Consider the following 14,354-nt stretch of genomic DNA (forward strand, 5'->3'; position numbering starts at 1 on the left):
CTGATAGTCTGAACACCAGGCATGCTCAACTGAAAGAGTATCATGTTTTCCCACTCAATTATCAGCTTCTATTCGAATAAAAGTCTTTATTAAAATAACTAAGCATAAGTATGAACCAGTATCTAAGTAAATTATGCAGCAAAAGCTTATGCTCACTATACCTTAGACGCTCACTCATCTGTAACATCATTAACTGTTTCATTTGATTCAGGTTTCAGTTCACTATGAATCTTTATTCCTAATTTTTCTAGGCATCAAAGTCCTTTGCAGTCTTTCTTCCACCATCAGTTTTGACTGCTCTAGTCCCATGTAGGCTTTCTCACTCAGTCAGGTGGGGCTGGCACTCAACTAAACAAGTTTCCTTCTCCTATCATCACACTGTCTTTCCCTACCTGCTAATACTAAGACTTTTAGAATTAACTTGAATGTTGCTAGCATGAATCCTCTTTGTATCTCTTTCCAACAGAGAAGAGCAACTCTTCATCTAACAATCTTTCCATCTTTTCCTCTTCATGTGAAAAATCTTTCTCTTAATCCCTTAGTCTATAACAATATTTAAATTAATTTTCAAATCAAACACTTTCACACAGAGAACTAAAAACAAGCCACTTTCTAAAAGGCTTTTTACTAAATTTATTAGACCATAGCTTTTAAAAACATGTTTAAGCAATGTTTTAAAACACAACTTGAAACTATAATTTCACCACAATGACTCCACATAGTAAGAGATCAAGTTGCAAAAGGCTTTTCTACCAAACACAAACTCTCAATTGATATTCCTACATAACAAAATGTTTAAGTACAAATCTAGCACTAAAAGACAAACATTAAAAAAAGGAAAAAAAGATATATCTCAAGTGTAAAAAATGGATTTTGTTTAATTTTAATTTTGAGACCATGAACTTGGAGAACAGCTGCTAACCTATATGAGTAGAGGGCATTCTCACTCAAGAATTCGCTATACCAATGAAAACCAAAGTCCAAAACCAAAGTTGAATAAAAGCTTTCAAATCTCAATATTTGGGGGTACATAAAAATAAAAAATGCTTCAAACCTCAAAAAATTCTAAGAATAAAATCTAAAAGTGAATGTGAACACAAATACTATATGGTCTTAGAAAACAGAAAGGTATTCTATTATAGCTAAGTGATCAACAATGCTACCAAATAGAGCAACCTGAAAAATTAGCCAACTGAATATTCTAAACAGCATTTCAGTTTTAAAATTGAAAGCCAGCAGAGTGTAATAAAACAGAAAGAACCCCAATTTAAGACCTGTAATCAAATCAAATTTCCCACAAGCTAGCTATGTGATAACAAGCAAGTCCTCTATAAAGAAAAGGTTATATCACCTAAAGTGACTATCTCACAGAATTTTATATTTTTATATATACATATATATATAATATTATAAAAATAAGATGAGTGCTTTGAAAACATTAGAGCAGTAGATATATGTAAGCTGTCACCTAATACAGAACACTTACTAAATCAAATACAAGGTCACTCATATAAAATTTCTAAAATTACCTCTTCATCATTAGGATCTACTATTGTCTCATCATATACTCTCTGGTTTTCAATGGTCTTGGGCACTGGTTTTGGTGGTGCCTAGGGAAGAAAAAATGTATTAATTAAACATTACAAACATTTAATATGTACATTTTTGTAAGAGGTGAAGGTGGAAGCATTTTAAATATGGAACAGTCCCCATATGAAAAACCTTATTATAGCCATTATTTTTATCTTACCTCCTCACTAAACTAAAAAGCAAAATAAGAAACATTTTTTTAATTTTTATGGTAGCATAACTTCTGGCAAAATCTGGTAGCAACATTTTGGAAAAAATACCAAGCTGGGTCCAGATAACTAGTCACCAATAAGAAAAGATAAAACACAAAAGTAGGAGGGAAACTTCGTATAACTAACATCACTGATAAAAGTTTACTATTTAAAAAAAAAAAAAAAGATCAACAATAGAAACATACACAGACACCATCCAGATTCCATTGGATTTGGAGTAACTGATGAACTAATAGTTTAGACTCCTTGGACCCAAGTTTATTCATCTATAAAATGAGGGAGTTGGAACACACAATCTCTAAAATTCCTTTTTAGCTCTGTACCCATCATTCAATCCTGTCTTCTCTCTTATCTTGTTCTACCCCTTCCTTCTAATGTACTCTGGTATTCTTCCCTTCTGCTAGCTTCTTCTCAAGACACAATTATGCAGGTATCTCCATTCTTTATGAAAGAAAAATTAAAAACAAAACAAAACTTTTCCTTGACTCTATTTCTTCAAGTTATCATTTGCTGTCCTCCCTCTCATTCAAACATCTAGAACAAAGTTCTTAAATCCTTCTTGTGTCATGGACTCCCTAGACAATAGTCTGGTGAAGCCTGAAGTCCTATTTACAGAATCAAATGATTAAAGGCTTAAAACTAAATTTAGAGCATTATAAAGGAAATACTGAAATAATGATCAAAATATTTTTTCAAAAACATGGGTGCAGATGCCAGGTTAATATTTCCTGCTCTAGAAAGAGCAGTCTATGCTAACCACCATCTCTCTCAAACCTAATATATCCAAAACAAAGCTCATTATGTCTTCCCTCCTCTCCAAAACATTCCCCTCATTCAAATTTCACTACTGTTGAAGGCACTACCATTCCTCCCAGTCACACAGGTTTGCAACCTTAGTGATCATCTTTGAATTTGCACTCTAACTCCCCACACAGTCAATCAGTTGCCAAAACTCTTCCTTCAAAACCTCTCCTGTGTTTTCTCTCCACCTACACATTTACCACACCAGTGGTCCACAAGCTGGACCCTTCCTAATTTTCATGTCATCTCCCACTAAACTCCCATTTCACACTGGCCTAGTCTACTTGCTGGAGGCCACCCACAAGAAGCCTCCACTCCTATCTTCAGGCCTTTTCATATACTGTCTGCTATCAGTAGGATACTTTGCTCCCTGCCTCCATTCTCAGATTCCTTCAAGGCTCAGGTCATGTGCAACTTTCTGTAGGAGGCTTTTCTTAGTGCTTCAGGTCCTTGAGTCTCTCCCCTCTAATGACACCTTTCTTGTACTGTATAGTATTTATTGACATGTTCTCTGTCTCCCCCAATACAATGTAAATTCCTTTTGGACAGGGACCTGTTTTTGTGTTTCTTCCATTCTTTGCATACCCACTGCACAGCACAGCACTTGGCACACCCCAAACAAAAGATAAAATAGGTAATTTTGATTACATGAAAGTGAAAAGTTTTTGTATGAACACTATCAATGTGATGTGAAATTTTAACAAAGGATCTTACTTCTGAAACTCTGAACCATATTCCTATGAGGCAATGGATGAAGTCCTCTCTACAATGCTGGGGGACACTATTCTAGTGCTATGCAGCTATTCTAAGGACTATGTATTGACTCTATAAGCTATACATCAAATATCTTTGTTAAGTGTCTGATACCAAGATCTGTAAGGAATTAACAAATATTATGATACCAAAACACATTTCCTAATGGGTAAGTATTCAAGAAATTCTTTTTGAAACCTATTAACAACCATATGAAAAAATTTTCTGATTAAGTGATAATAAAAGACATGCAAAATCAGAACAGTTGAGGTTTCAACTTATACCCAGCAAACTGATAATGGTGGCAAAAGATGGGAATAGCCCAAAATATGAAAAGACTGACATATTAAAATGCCATTGGTAAAGCTATGAACTGGCCCAAGTCTTCTGCAAAGCAAGTCAGAAATGGCTAAAAAAAGTAAAATGTTTGCCCCAAAGATACCACTTAGGCCCATATCTCAAGGAGGTCAAAGACAAAGTTTCCATATACAACACAATATTCACAGTAGTAGGTTTGTGGTAGTAAAAACTGAAAAAAAAAGTATATGTGCATAGTTTGAGGAATGGCTAAAAATATTGCGGTATGTGAATGTAATGTAATATTACTGCTTTTTAAGAAGTCACAACTATGAAGAATTCAGAAGCACAGATGAACATAAGAACTGAAAGAATAAAATTAGGATATTCACAATGACTACAATAAATGAAAAGAAACAATGAAACTCTTAAACTGAACATTATCCTTTTAGTGACCCAAATCTCTCTCTGAAGAAGACATAAGAAAATGTACTGCCACCTCCTTCACTTCTCTGCAAAGTTGGATACCAAGGGTATGGATGTGACATTAAAGGTACTGTCAAGCTAGAGTAAGGCCTCCTTAATGTACCCTTCTACCTCCACCATCTTATCCCCCAGTATATTCTCAAACCACTGTAAGATGAGCTTTTGTATGCAGAGATCTGGTTATGCCATCCCTTAATGGCATCTTTAATGATCTTTAATGAAATATGGCCTAACAGGCAAAATTCAAACTCATTCCCCTGGTATTCCAGGTCTCCTCCAATCTCGGTTTAACTTTGTTTTTCCTGTCTTTCCTACTTGCTTCAAGTTTTTGTGAGTAGTGCTTTGACGACTACAAAGGGATAGAAACATGTAGTAGCATCTTTATTACTTCAGAGAATTCCTCTCTCTCTCTCTCTCTCACTTCAGAGAATTCCCCTCTACACATTCCATTCTACAGCCAAATTAGACTGTCTGCCAAACCCATGATGACCTTTCCCACTGCTACTGTTGATGCCAGAGTAGTCTTCGCCTTCCTCCTCATTTGTTGAACTCTTACCCATATTTTTAACGCCCAAATCAAAAGCCATCTCCTGCACTGTCTTCTTGCTCATACTGTGGACCTCTCCTCTTGAATATCACACAACACTTTATTTTGTACCTGCTCTAATAAATAAATCTATCAAGTTTTGATTCTAGCCCCTCTTCTAAACTATATACCAGTGATGGTAAACCTTTTAGAGATGGAATGCTGTGCCCCACTCCCACCCCACCCCCTACTAATGCCAGGCATGCCCTGCCCCAACCCTTTACCCCACCCAGGGAAGGGAGGAAGTGCTACCATTGGACTGCTAGGCAGAAGGGTGGGTGAAGTGAGGAATGTCTTCAGGGAGTGTAGAGAGGGGGAGGAAAAGGGCCTAAGCGCTCTGCTTCCCTCCAGCTCTGCCACCTATGAGCCACCTACCAGAGGTCCCTTATCTATTAATTATGTAGCTCTTTCAGTAGCCATATTTACTACTATTATATGTTAATAATGTGTTCCGTTTGTTGATTTATTTCGGAGTATAAAATAAAAATCACAAGAAGTTAAAGATTTTATTTACCTTATCTCCAAGAGCTTCTCTCTCTTTTTTAAGCTTTTTCTTGGCTGCCAATTTTTCCTGAAGGATAAAAAAAATGATGAATAAAAATGATATCAAAGACATGTTTATTAAAGATTAAAAGCCTAAAAATGATTTAAAGCTGGGAATTACTATCAACCATTAAGATGATATCTCTTAATATTATTTTTAAAATACAAGTTGCAACTCAAAATAATTGACCATGAGAACAAGGGAAAGCATTGTTCAATCCATCAAATTAAGATTTAACAATAATCCTTTACCAGTTATCTCCTTTCTTTGATTCAGCAATGCCCACCTTTCCTTTTCTGAAATTCTAGTTGTTGTCTACTATGAGCCAAACATTTTCTATAATTCTTGTGTTCTTCTCCACTATAGATGAATGGTAGCACTGAACTTAAGATCAAATGACACCCACCCCAACCTTTACTAGCTGGGTAACAAGGGCAAAGACTTGACCTCTTTGAGCATCAGTTTCTATCTCTGTAAAATAGGGATAACTGTTATAAAAACCATGTCCCAGAGATGTTATGGGAGTCAAATGAGATCATTGTATGTAAAGCAATTTACAGATCTTGAAGTACTATATAAATATCTGATAGTGATGAAACAGTGAGTCACAAATCTTCCTGCAGTAACCTTCATTCACTTTAAGTCAAAGTAGATAAAAATTCTGTGGAGAAGAAGGTTTGGGATTCTAAATGTCACGAATTGTACTGTGCCTCTTAATTCATTGCTAACCTTTCTAGAACTAGCTTCAGCAGATTTTGCTGAAGAAGAGCACATCACAGAAACAACATTTCAGTTTACTTTAAATTCCATCCACATTTCAGTGTCAAGCACTTACCTAACAGGTAGCACTGGATCATAGATTTAGAGCAAGAAAAGGTCTTAAAATTCTAGTCCAGTACCCTCACCCTATAACTAAGAAAACCAAGTTTCAGAAAGGCTTTGATTTGCCTATGGTTACATAAGTTAAAAGTGACAGAACCTGGGTCTCCACAGCCTCCAAAATCAGCACATTTTCTACTATAAGCACCCATTATCTAAACTAATGCACCTCTGATTAGACTCTGGTTTCCAATTCTCCCTCTCACCAATCCATTCTTTACATGTTGTTAGAATAAAAGCACAGACTAATTATGTCTCATATCTAACCCCTCCTCTCTACTAATACCTAGAAATAGTAGGTAGTTAATAACTTGCCGATTGAGGCTACAATCCTTCTCAAGAAGCTTTGACTCCCTAGTGCCTCAGAAGAAAACATTTACTCCTCAGCCTGACATTTAAGGCTCTACTCAATTTGGCTCTAGCCCAGTTTTGCATTCTATTTCATATTGCTCCCCTTTATGCACTTCACATTCCAATTCAATCTCTTAAGTATTATTAAGCCCCTACTATGTGAAAGATGGGCAGCTAGGTGGCCCATGAAGAGAGCACCAGACCTGAGTCAGGAAGACCTGAATTCAAAGCCAGCCTCAGACACTTATTGCCTATGTGACCCCTGAGCAAGTTACTTGACCCTGTTTGCCTCAGTTTCCCTATCTGCAAAATGAGCTGGGGAAGGATATGGCAAACCACTCCAGTATCTGTGCCAAGAAAACTACAAAGGAAATCAGGAAGAGTCAGACATGACTGAAAAACAACACATGAAAGGTGCTGTGCTAAGAACTAAAGATACAAAGACAAAATTAAAAATCAATCTTTGCCCTCAAAGAGCATGCACCAGGGAATAAGGAAAAAGAAGACTTCTCTTCAAATCCTGCCTTAAGTCATTATCTTTGAGACCTCATAGCTATTACTTTGAATAAAGTAAAAAGGGAGAAGAGGCAGAAGATAGCATTACATATTAAGAAGATGTAAGTTCATGTGAAGAAATCAAGGAATGAACTAAGAGGGGAAACATAGTCGGGAGGGAACATTTGAGTTGATCTATAATGACAAACAGAAACTATTCTATCATAAAAATATACTACATACCACCTGGACAGAAAGCAAATAGATAAGGAATATGATAATAAGCCTGAGTAATGATGGTGGCTTGAATTATCCAGATGTCTGCCAAAGCCATATATCTCTGCAGAAAGCAAAGCAGTTAAAAATCTTTCAACCCACCTTAATGATCATTTCAACCTTCAAGAATGAAAAACCAAAAGGGGAGGAACAATTCTGGATCTGATTCTACCTAATAGAGAACTGGATGCTAGGATAGAAATAGTTGGGACCTTTTAAGAGGAAATGCCCACTACCTCTTATGAGTTTTTGGCAGAGGAAAGAACACTAAGGTACAGTTTGGCACACACCCTAGATCCTGGGAAAATGGATTTCAGAGGTTTCAGATAAATATTAATTAGTATCTCTTGGACTAAAATTTGACAATAGAAGTTAGTTCAGGAGAGATGGGAAATTCTCAGGAATGAAATTTTCAAGACTCAAAGGGAAACAATTCCAACAAGAAAGAAAAATGGGAACTATCTGTAGAAACTGATATGAATGTACAGAGAACTCACTAAGCAACTTAGATTTTAAAAGATATATACAGAAGATGGACAGAAGGTGACAAAAAGATGAATACAGATTTATGGCAGAGTACCATAAAAATGATGTAAGGAGTGCTAAAACTCTGAATGAATTAAGGCTAGTGAGGAATGCTAGGCCAACAAAAAGCTTTTTGTTTTGAAAGGGTTTTTTGTCTTTTTTTTTTTTTAAGTTATACTGAGAAAAGAAAAGGATCAAAGAAGAAAGTTGCTACTTTGGGTGGGTAAGATTATAATTTATGGTAGAAAGAAAGTGGAGTTGCAAAACTCTTAACATGAGACTATTTTCTCTATCAAAGAAAGAAGATCATACTAGGCTAGCATATTGGTACTCAAAAAGGATGAAATTTAATGGGGTTTAATCAATCATCAAACATTTATTAGGCATCTACTATTGCCATGAACTTGTAACAAATACAATGAATGAAACAATCCCCACTCTCAAATTTATAGTCTGATGAATTTTAAATATAAGACTTCTACTTCAGGTTTAAAAAAAAAAAAGGAAAGACAATGGAGGCATAGTTAGTCACCTATTTGTCTGAAAAGATCTAGCAGTTTTAATGGCTAGCAAGCTCAATATTAATTGAGACTGATATGACATCCAAAAACACTAATGCAATCTTGAACTCTATTAAAAGAACACTATCTTCTAGGGGAAAAAAAAGTGATGGTCCTGCTATAACACTCCACTCTGGTCAAAGTACAATATGTGTTTATTAATGGCTACCAAATTTCAAGAAGAATACTGATAAACTTCAGAGTACTGAAGAGCCCTAAAGAATGGTAAAGGACCTCAAATCCTTGCCAAAAGGATTAGCAGAAGAACCTGGAGATTTTTTAAACTAGAAAGAGGCTTGGGGGTAGGGAAGACAGGACTTGACAACTGTCTTTAAGCATTTGACAGGGTGTCACATGAAAGAAGAATTAGATTTGGTCTGTTTGGCACCAGAGAACAGAGAGAGGAGCAAAAAGTAGTCATTGAAAAGAGGTCATTTAGGATTAATGGAAGGAAAATTCTCCTAACAATTAGAACCAATAGAACCTAACCAATAGTGGCATGCCTTGTTTCAGATGTGGTGATACTGAAGATCTCTATCACTGGATATCCTCAACAAAAGCCTAGACAAACCCTTGTCAGTTCATTTTTGATGATCTCCAAGGTTCCTTCAAGTTTTAAAATTGGAATTCTATAACTATATGTGAGTAACAACCTGAGCCTCAGTTTCCTCATCTTAAAATAAGGATAATAATGCCTCCCACAGGGTTATAAGGATCAAATGAAAATAAGTATAAAGCCCTTTGTAAACTTCAGAGACCCATATAATTGTTACCTATTATTTCCTTTTGCTGGTGAATTAGAACAGTTTTAGAAAAGTATAAACATCTTTTTGAGAAGGAAAAGAATAGCAGATCAAGGAAGCTTTCTGTCGGTGACATGATCTGAACCTTGAAGGAAGCCAAAGATCCCAAGAGGTAAGGATGGAGGGAAGGGAAGAAGCATTTATATAACATCCACTATATGCCAGGCACTGTGCTAAAACTTTTACAAATTTTATCTCATTTAATCTTTACAATAGCCCTGTGCAGTAGGTGCTATTATTATGCCCATTATACAATTGAAGGAAATGGGGCAGCAGAAGTTAGCCAGCTACTAAGTGTCTGAGGCCACATCTGAACTCATATCTTCCAGAGGCCAGCAATCTAACTACTGCGCCACCAGCTATCTCTGAGATAGGAGTGAAAAGGCCCATGAAAAGACACTGAGGTAGAAGAACAAATGATAAGTTCAGGTAACAACAAGTAGACTTGGCTTTAACAGAGGATAAGGAGAGTAATGTGATACAAACCTGGAAAAGGAGGATATAGTCAAATTGTGAAGGATTTAGATTCCAAGCTGAAGAATTTGTATGTTAACCTAAAGGCAACTGGGGGTCATTGAACTTAGCAGGAATGACAAGGCCAGATCTGAGTGTTAAGAATATTTTAAGGCAGCTGGGTAGCTCAGTGGATTGAGAGACAGGCCTAGAGACGGGAGGTCCTAGGTTCAAATCCGGCCTCAGACACTTCCCAGCTGTGTGACCCTGGGCAAGTCACTTGACCCCCTCATTGCCCACCCTTACCACTCTTCCACCTAGGAGCCAATACACAGAAAGTTAAAGGTTTAAAAAAAAAAAAAGAATATTTTAATACTTGTATTTTATAGGAATTGAAGGGAAAGACTGAAAGCTGGGTATCCATTTAGGAGGCTACTGCAACAGTTCAGGAGAGAGAAGGCACTAAACTAGAGTAATGGCCATGTAAATGAATAAAAGGGGAGATGACATGGAGGTGCAATAGCAAAGATTTGCCAACTGACTGCACAAGGAGTATAAGGTAAAGAAAAGGGTTGAGGATAACTACAAAGTTACCTCAGGCTAGACTTCTACAACAGCCTTCTGGGTGGCCTCTCTACTATCTGTCCCAAGTCTTTCTTCTCTGAAGGCTCCCCTCCAACCTGGCTATCAAATTGATCTTCCTAAAGCACAATCTATTCAATAAATTCCAGTGGCTTCCTAATTCCTGCAGGATCAAATACAAAATCCTATTAGGCTTCTAAAGTCCATTAAAATCTTTAATGCCCTTCGTAACTTGGCCCCTTCCTACTTTTCTAATTTTCTTACATTTTATTGTTTTCTACACACTCTACCATATAGCAACACAAGTCTCCTTGCTGGCTGCTCATCACAAAAGATGCCCTCACTCCCAACTAAGTACTTTTTCATTGACTGGCATCCACTCCACCCTCCTTTGCCTGATGCTGTTATCTCCAATTAATCCTGTGTATGTGTTGTTGGATATAACTGCTAACATGCTATCTCCCCATTAGACTATAATACTAATAATATATTATAGTGGACAGGGACTATCTTAGCCTTTCTTTGTATCTCCTGGTAAGCTCTGTGCCTGGCACATAGTCGGTGCTTAATAAATGCTTGTGAGATTACAAAACTGGAAAGATGGCAGTACCCTAGAGAGAAATGGAATTTTGGAGGAAAATCAGGTTTGGAGGGAAAGATTTTGAGTTCTATTTTCAATATTTTGAATTCAAGATACCATCAAGCCATTCAGTTGGAGATGCCAATAGGCAACTTGTAAAGTAGAAGCTTGGCAGCAACAGAACTGGGAGTCATATGCAGAGATCACTGAGAGAGGTGCTTGGAATAAAAGTACAAAAGTAAGATAATCATAGCCAATGTGGGAATTTGCTTTGTTTAACTTTGCATTTTTGTCACAAGGGCTTTGTTTTTCTGATTTTTTTTTCATCAGAGGAGGGAGAAGACAGGAGGTAAACTAGGTTCTACCACTGCCACTAAAAAAGTGAACAGAAAGGCCAGAAGAAATCACAAATGGGACAGCTTTGAAAAGTTAGCTTGTCATATTTATTACAGACTTTAAAATATAAATAACCTCTATATGAGAAAGGTTCTCAGTTTCATGTAAATATTCTGCTGTAGATGTTCAGTTTCATGTATAATCCTTTCCTCTCTCTTCTATAATGTTTATGCTAATTTTGTGTTTGCTAAATTCAGAATAAAAAGTAAAACAGTTCTTGCCTTCATGAAGTTTATAATATATCCCTGGAAGATACGTACATATATTAAATCATATAAAGACGGGGATTCTTGATAAGAAGGAAAGAAGGGATGGTCATTACAGAGGTACAGAAAGGGAGTATCATAAAATCAGTTTCACATGAGCAGGAATATGATCATAATAGGGCTAGAAAAAGTGCCTTGAGTTCAGTTAGGAAAGGCTTTAGATACCAAACAATGAGTTTCAATTTGATCCTTGAAGTAACACGGAGCCCCTGAAGTTCATCAAATAAGGGAGTGACAAAATCAGTCCCTTCTTTAAGGGCCAATACAAGAGATATATCATCATCTCCATTGTACAGAAGAGGTAGCTGAGGCTAAGAAAACTGAAGTGCTAGAGAACAGATTTGACTAAGTGAGAGTTGATACCAGAGGTAAGGAGATAAAAAGCACCCAGCTGGCCTTGATAAACTAAAGTCCTTTAGCCCAGATGAACATCCTCATCCTGAAAGATCAGCCAAATGTGACTCTTGAGGCACCATTAGAAAGAATTGAAATTTCACAGGAAAAGATGATGGTACAAGACTGAAAAAGAGGAAATGTTATCCCAATTCTCAAACAATGAAAAAGAACAAAGATTGCAAACTACAGGCTTGTGGGTTTAGCTTTGAGTCCTAGGAAAATTCTAGAAGAGATCATTAAAGCAATAAACAATGAACATGTAGGTAAGGAAATAGTGATTGCAAAGTTTCTATCAAGTAGAAGTCATGCCAGACTACAGCTTCTTTTTCTAACAATTACCAAAGTGGATGAGGGGACGGCTATGAATATTTTACCTATACGATTGCCAAACTTTTGGCAAAGTATTTCATACTATTCTTGGGAAGATGGAGAATTAAAGACTGGTTTAGGTAAAAATACAATCGGATGGATTCAGAACTGATTAGAGGACTCCTAAGAGTAAAATTGGTAATGGTTCACCAGGAGGATCCCAATGGAGGATTCCAGGGATCTGTGCTATGTCCTGAAATGTTTTAACTTTCTTTTAACTATGCCTTGAATAAAGACATTTATGACAAATATTATTATTATTATTACAGCCAACATTTATATAAAAGTAAAGTATTATTTCATTTGACCTTCCTAATAACCCTGGAAGGTAGATACTATTATTAGCCCCATTTTATAGATGAGGAAACTGAGGCAAAGAGGTTAAGTGACTTGCACAGGCCAAATGTAAACTCAGGCCTCCCTGACTCCAGGCCCAGCATGCCTTTAAATGTTATGTTCATCATATCTGCAGATGACACAAAGCTAGGAGGGATGGATAGTATCTCAGATGACAGAGTTGAGACCCAAAAAGATCTTGACCGAACAGAACTTTTGGCTGAATCCAACAAATGAAATTCAATAGGGTGAGACGTACAGTTTTACAAATGAGTGCCAAAAGCTAACTTCATAAGTATAAGATGAAGGAGGGCATAATTATAGCTAGTAGTTGTTTAGGAAGAGATGAAAAGCTTCAGTGGACTCGAAAAAAGCTAATGCAATCTTGAAAGACATTAAGAAAGCATGGCTTCCAAGAATATAGACTCACTGTACAACTGTCAGATTCACTGGAATGCTGTTTTCGTTTTTGGGTACCATAGTTCAAAATGAACATTTACGTGTTGAGAAGTGTCCAGAGGAGAATAACCAGGTGACCCAGAGGAGGGAGTGCTGGGTTTGGAATCAAGAGGAAGGCTGTGAGTTCAAATCCTGTGTCAAGAGACTTACCAGCTATGTGATCCTGGGCATGTCACTTAATCTGTCTGCCCTACCTTTCTCATCTGTAAAATGGCCAGATTAGCACCTAGCCTCCCCGAGTAGTTGTGAGGATCAAATGAGAAATATTTGTAAAGTGTTTAGCATAGTACCTGATACACAGTAGGTGCTTATCGAAGTACAAGTCAAGCCAGACCACTCTTGCCTCTTTTTCTAGCAAAATTACTAACTTGGATGAGGGGACTGACATGAATAGTTTACTTACTCTGTTGCCAATCTTTTGACAAAGTATCTCATACCGTACTTGGGAAGTTAGTGATGGACTGGATTAGAGAATAATGCAGTCAAATGGATTCAGAACCGAACTCAGAACTGAAAGGGCTGGCCAGGTTGAGCCAGCTTAGAGAAAGGGGAAGGAGGCTTAGCTGTTCTCTTCAAGTGTTTGAAGGGTTGGCATGGAGGGGAGGGCCCGGAGCAGTAGCCTCGCAAGGCGAAGAGAAGAGGTTGTAAAGGGCGGGAGGCCTTGGGGGGCTACTGGAGTAGGTGGCCGGCGAGGTCCCTTCCTGCGTGGGTTGGTGCTACTTTACACGGTCAGCCCGCATCCGGAGCTCAGTTCCTGTGACCCGGGAGCCCCGCAGTGACCTCTTGCCCTCCCGCCCGCCCGCCCCGGCCTCAGGCACCTTTCGCTGCTGCTGCTTCCAGCGCACAAACATGAAGTGGCGCCGCTGCTTGTTCTTTATCTCCGAGATGCTGAAGCCAGGCGGGAAAGCTGCAGGCCGCGGCTGTTCTGGGGCCCCGCTCCCCGCCGCCCCATCCTCGGAGTCCTCCCGAGGGGCAGCAGGAGCTTTCCGCTTTAAACCCCGCCGGTCTTCGCCTCCGCCGCCGGTTTCCCCGCTGCGCGCCATGCCGCGGTCTCCAGTGTGAGGGGCCCGAACTCAAGTACTTCCGCTTCCGGCCCAGGCTGCAGTGCGCTTCCGGGTCGCTGGTTTGGGCCCTAGGGCTAGGAGAAGAGAAGGGGGAGGAGGGAAGGGAGAGAGAGATGAAAGGAGGGAAACGAAAGGTGTAAAGAAGAAGAAGGAGGAGAGTAGAGACGAGAAGAGAGGGAGGGAGAAGAGTTTGAGGGGGATGGAAGGGAAAGGGAGGGGATTGGGAAAGGGGGAAGAGAAGGGGATTGGGAAAGGGGGGAGGGGAGGGGAAGGGAAGGGAGGGGAGGGAGAGAAA

General features: G+C 38.4%; 1 protein-coding gene across 1 annotated transcript in view; it reads right to left on the bottom strand.

The window, feature by feature from the left end:
* Positions 1-14,038, bottom strand: part of RPF1 (ribosome production factor 1 homolog) — a 29,922-nt gene extending 15,884 nt beyond the window's left edge. Inside the window, exons 1-3 of the mRNA XM_044672373.1 lie at positions 13,814-14,038; positions 5,240-5,296; positions 1,530-1,610 (exon numbers count right to left, since the gene is read on the bottom strand). Of these exons, the coding sequence (XP_044528308.1) occupies positions 1,530-1,610; positions 5,240-5,296; positions 13,814-14,038 (363 nt within the window). The remainder of the gene's footprint in view (positions 1-1,529; positions 1,611-5,239; positions 5,297-13,813) is intronic.
* Positions 14,039-14,354: the final 316 nt, after the last annotated feature.

The sequence above is a fragment of the Gracilinanus agilis genome, chromosome 4, assembly GCF_016433145.1.
Source record: "Gracilinanus agilis isolate LMUSP501 chromosome 4, AgileGrace, whole genome shotgun sequence".
In the NCBI taxonomy this organism is placed as follows: Eukaryota; Metazoa; Chordata; class Mammalia; order Didelphimorphia; family Didelphidae; genus Gracilinanus; species Gracilinanus agilis.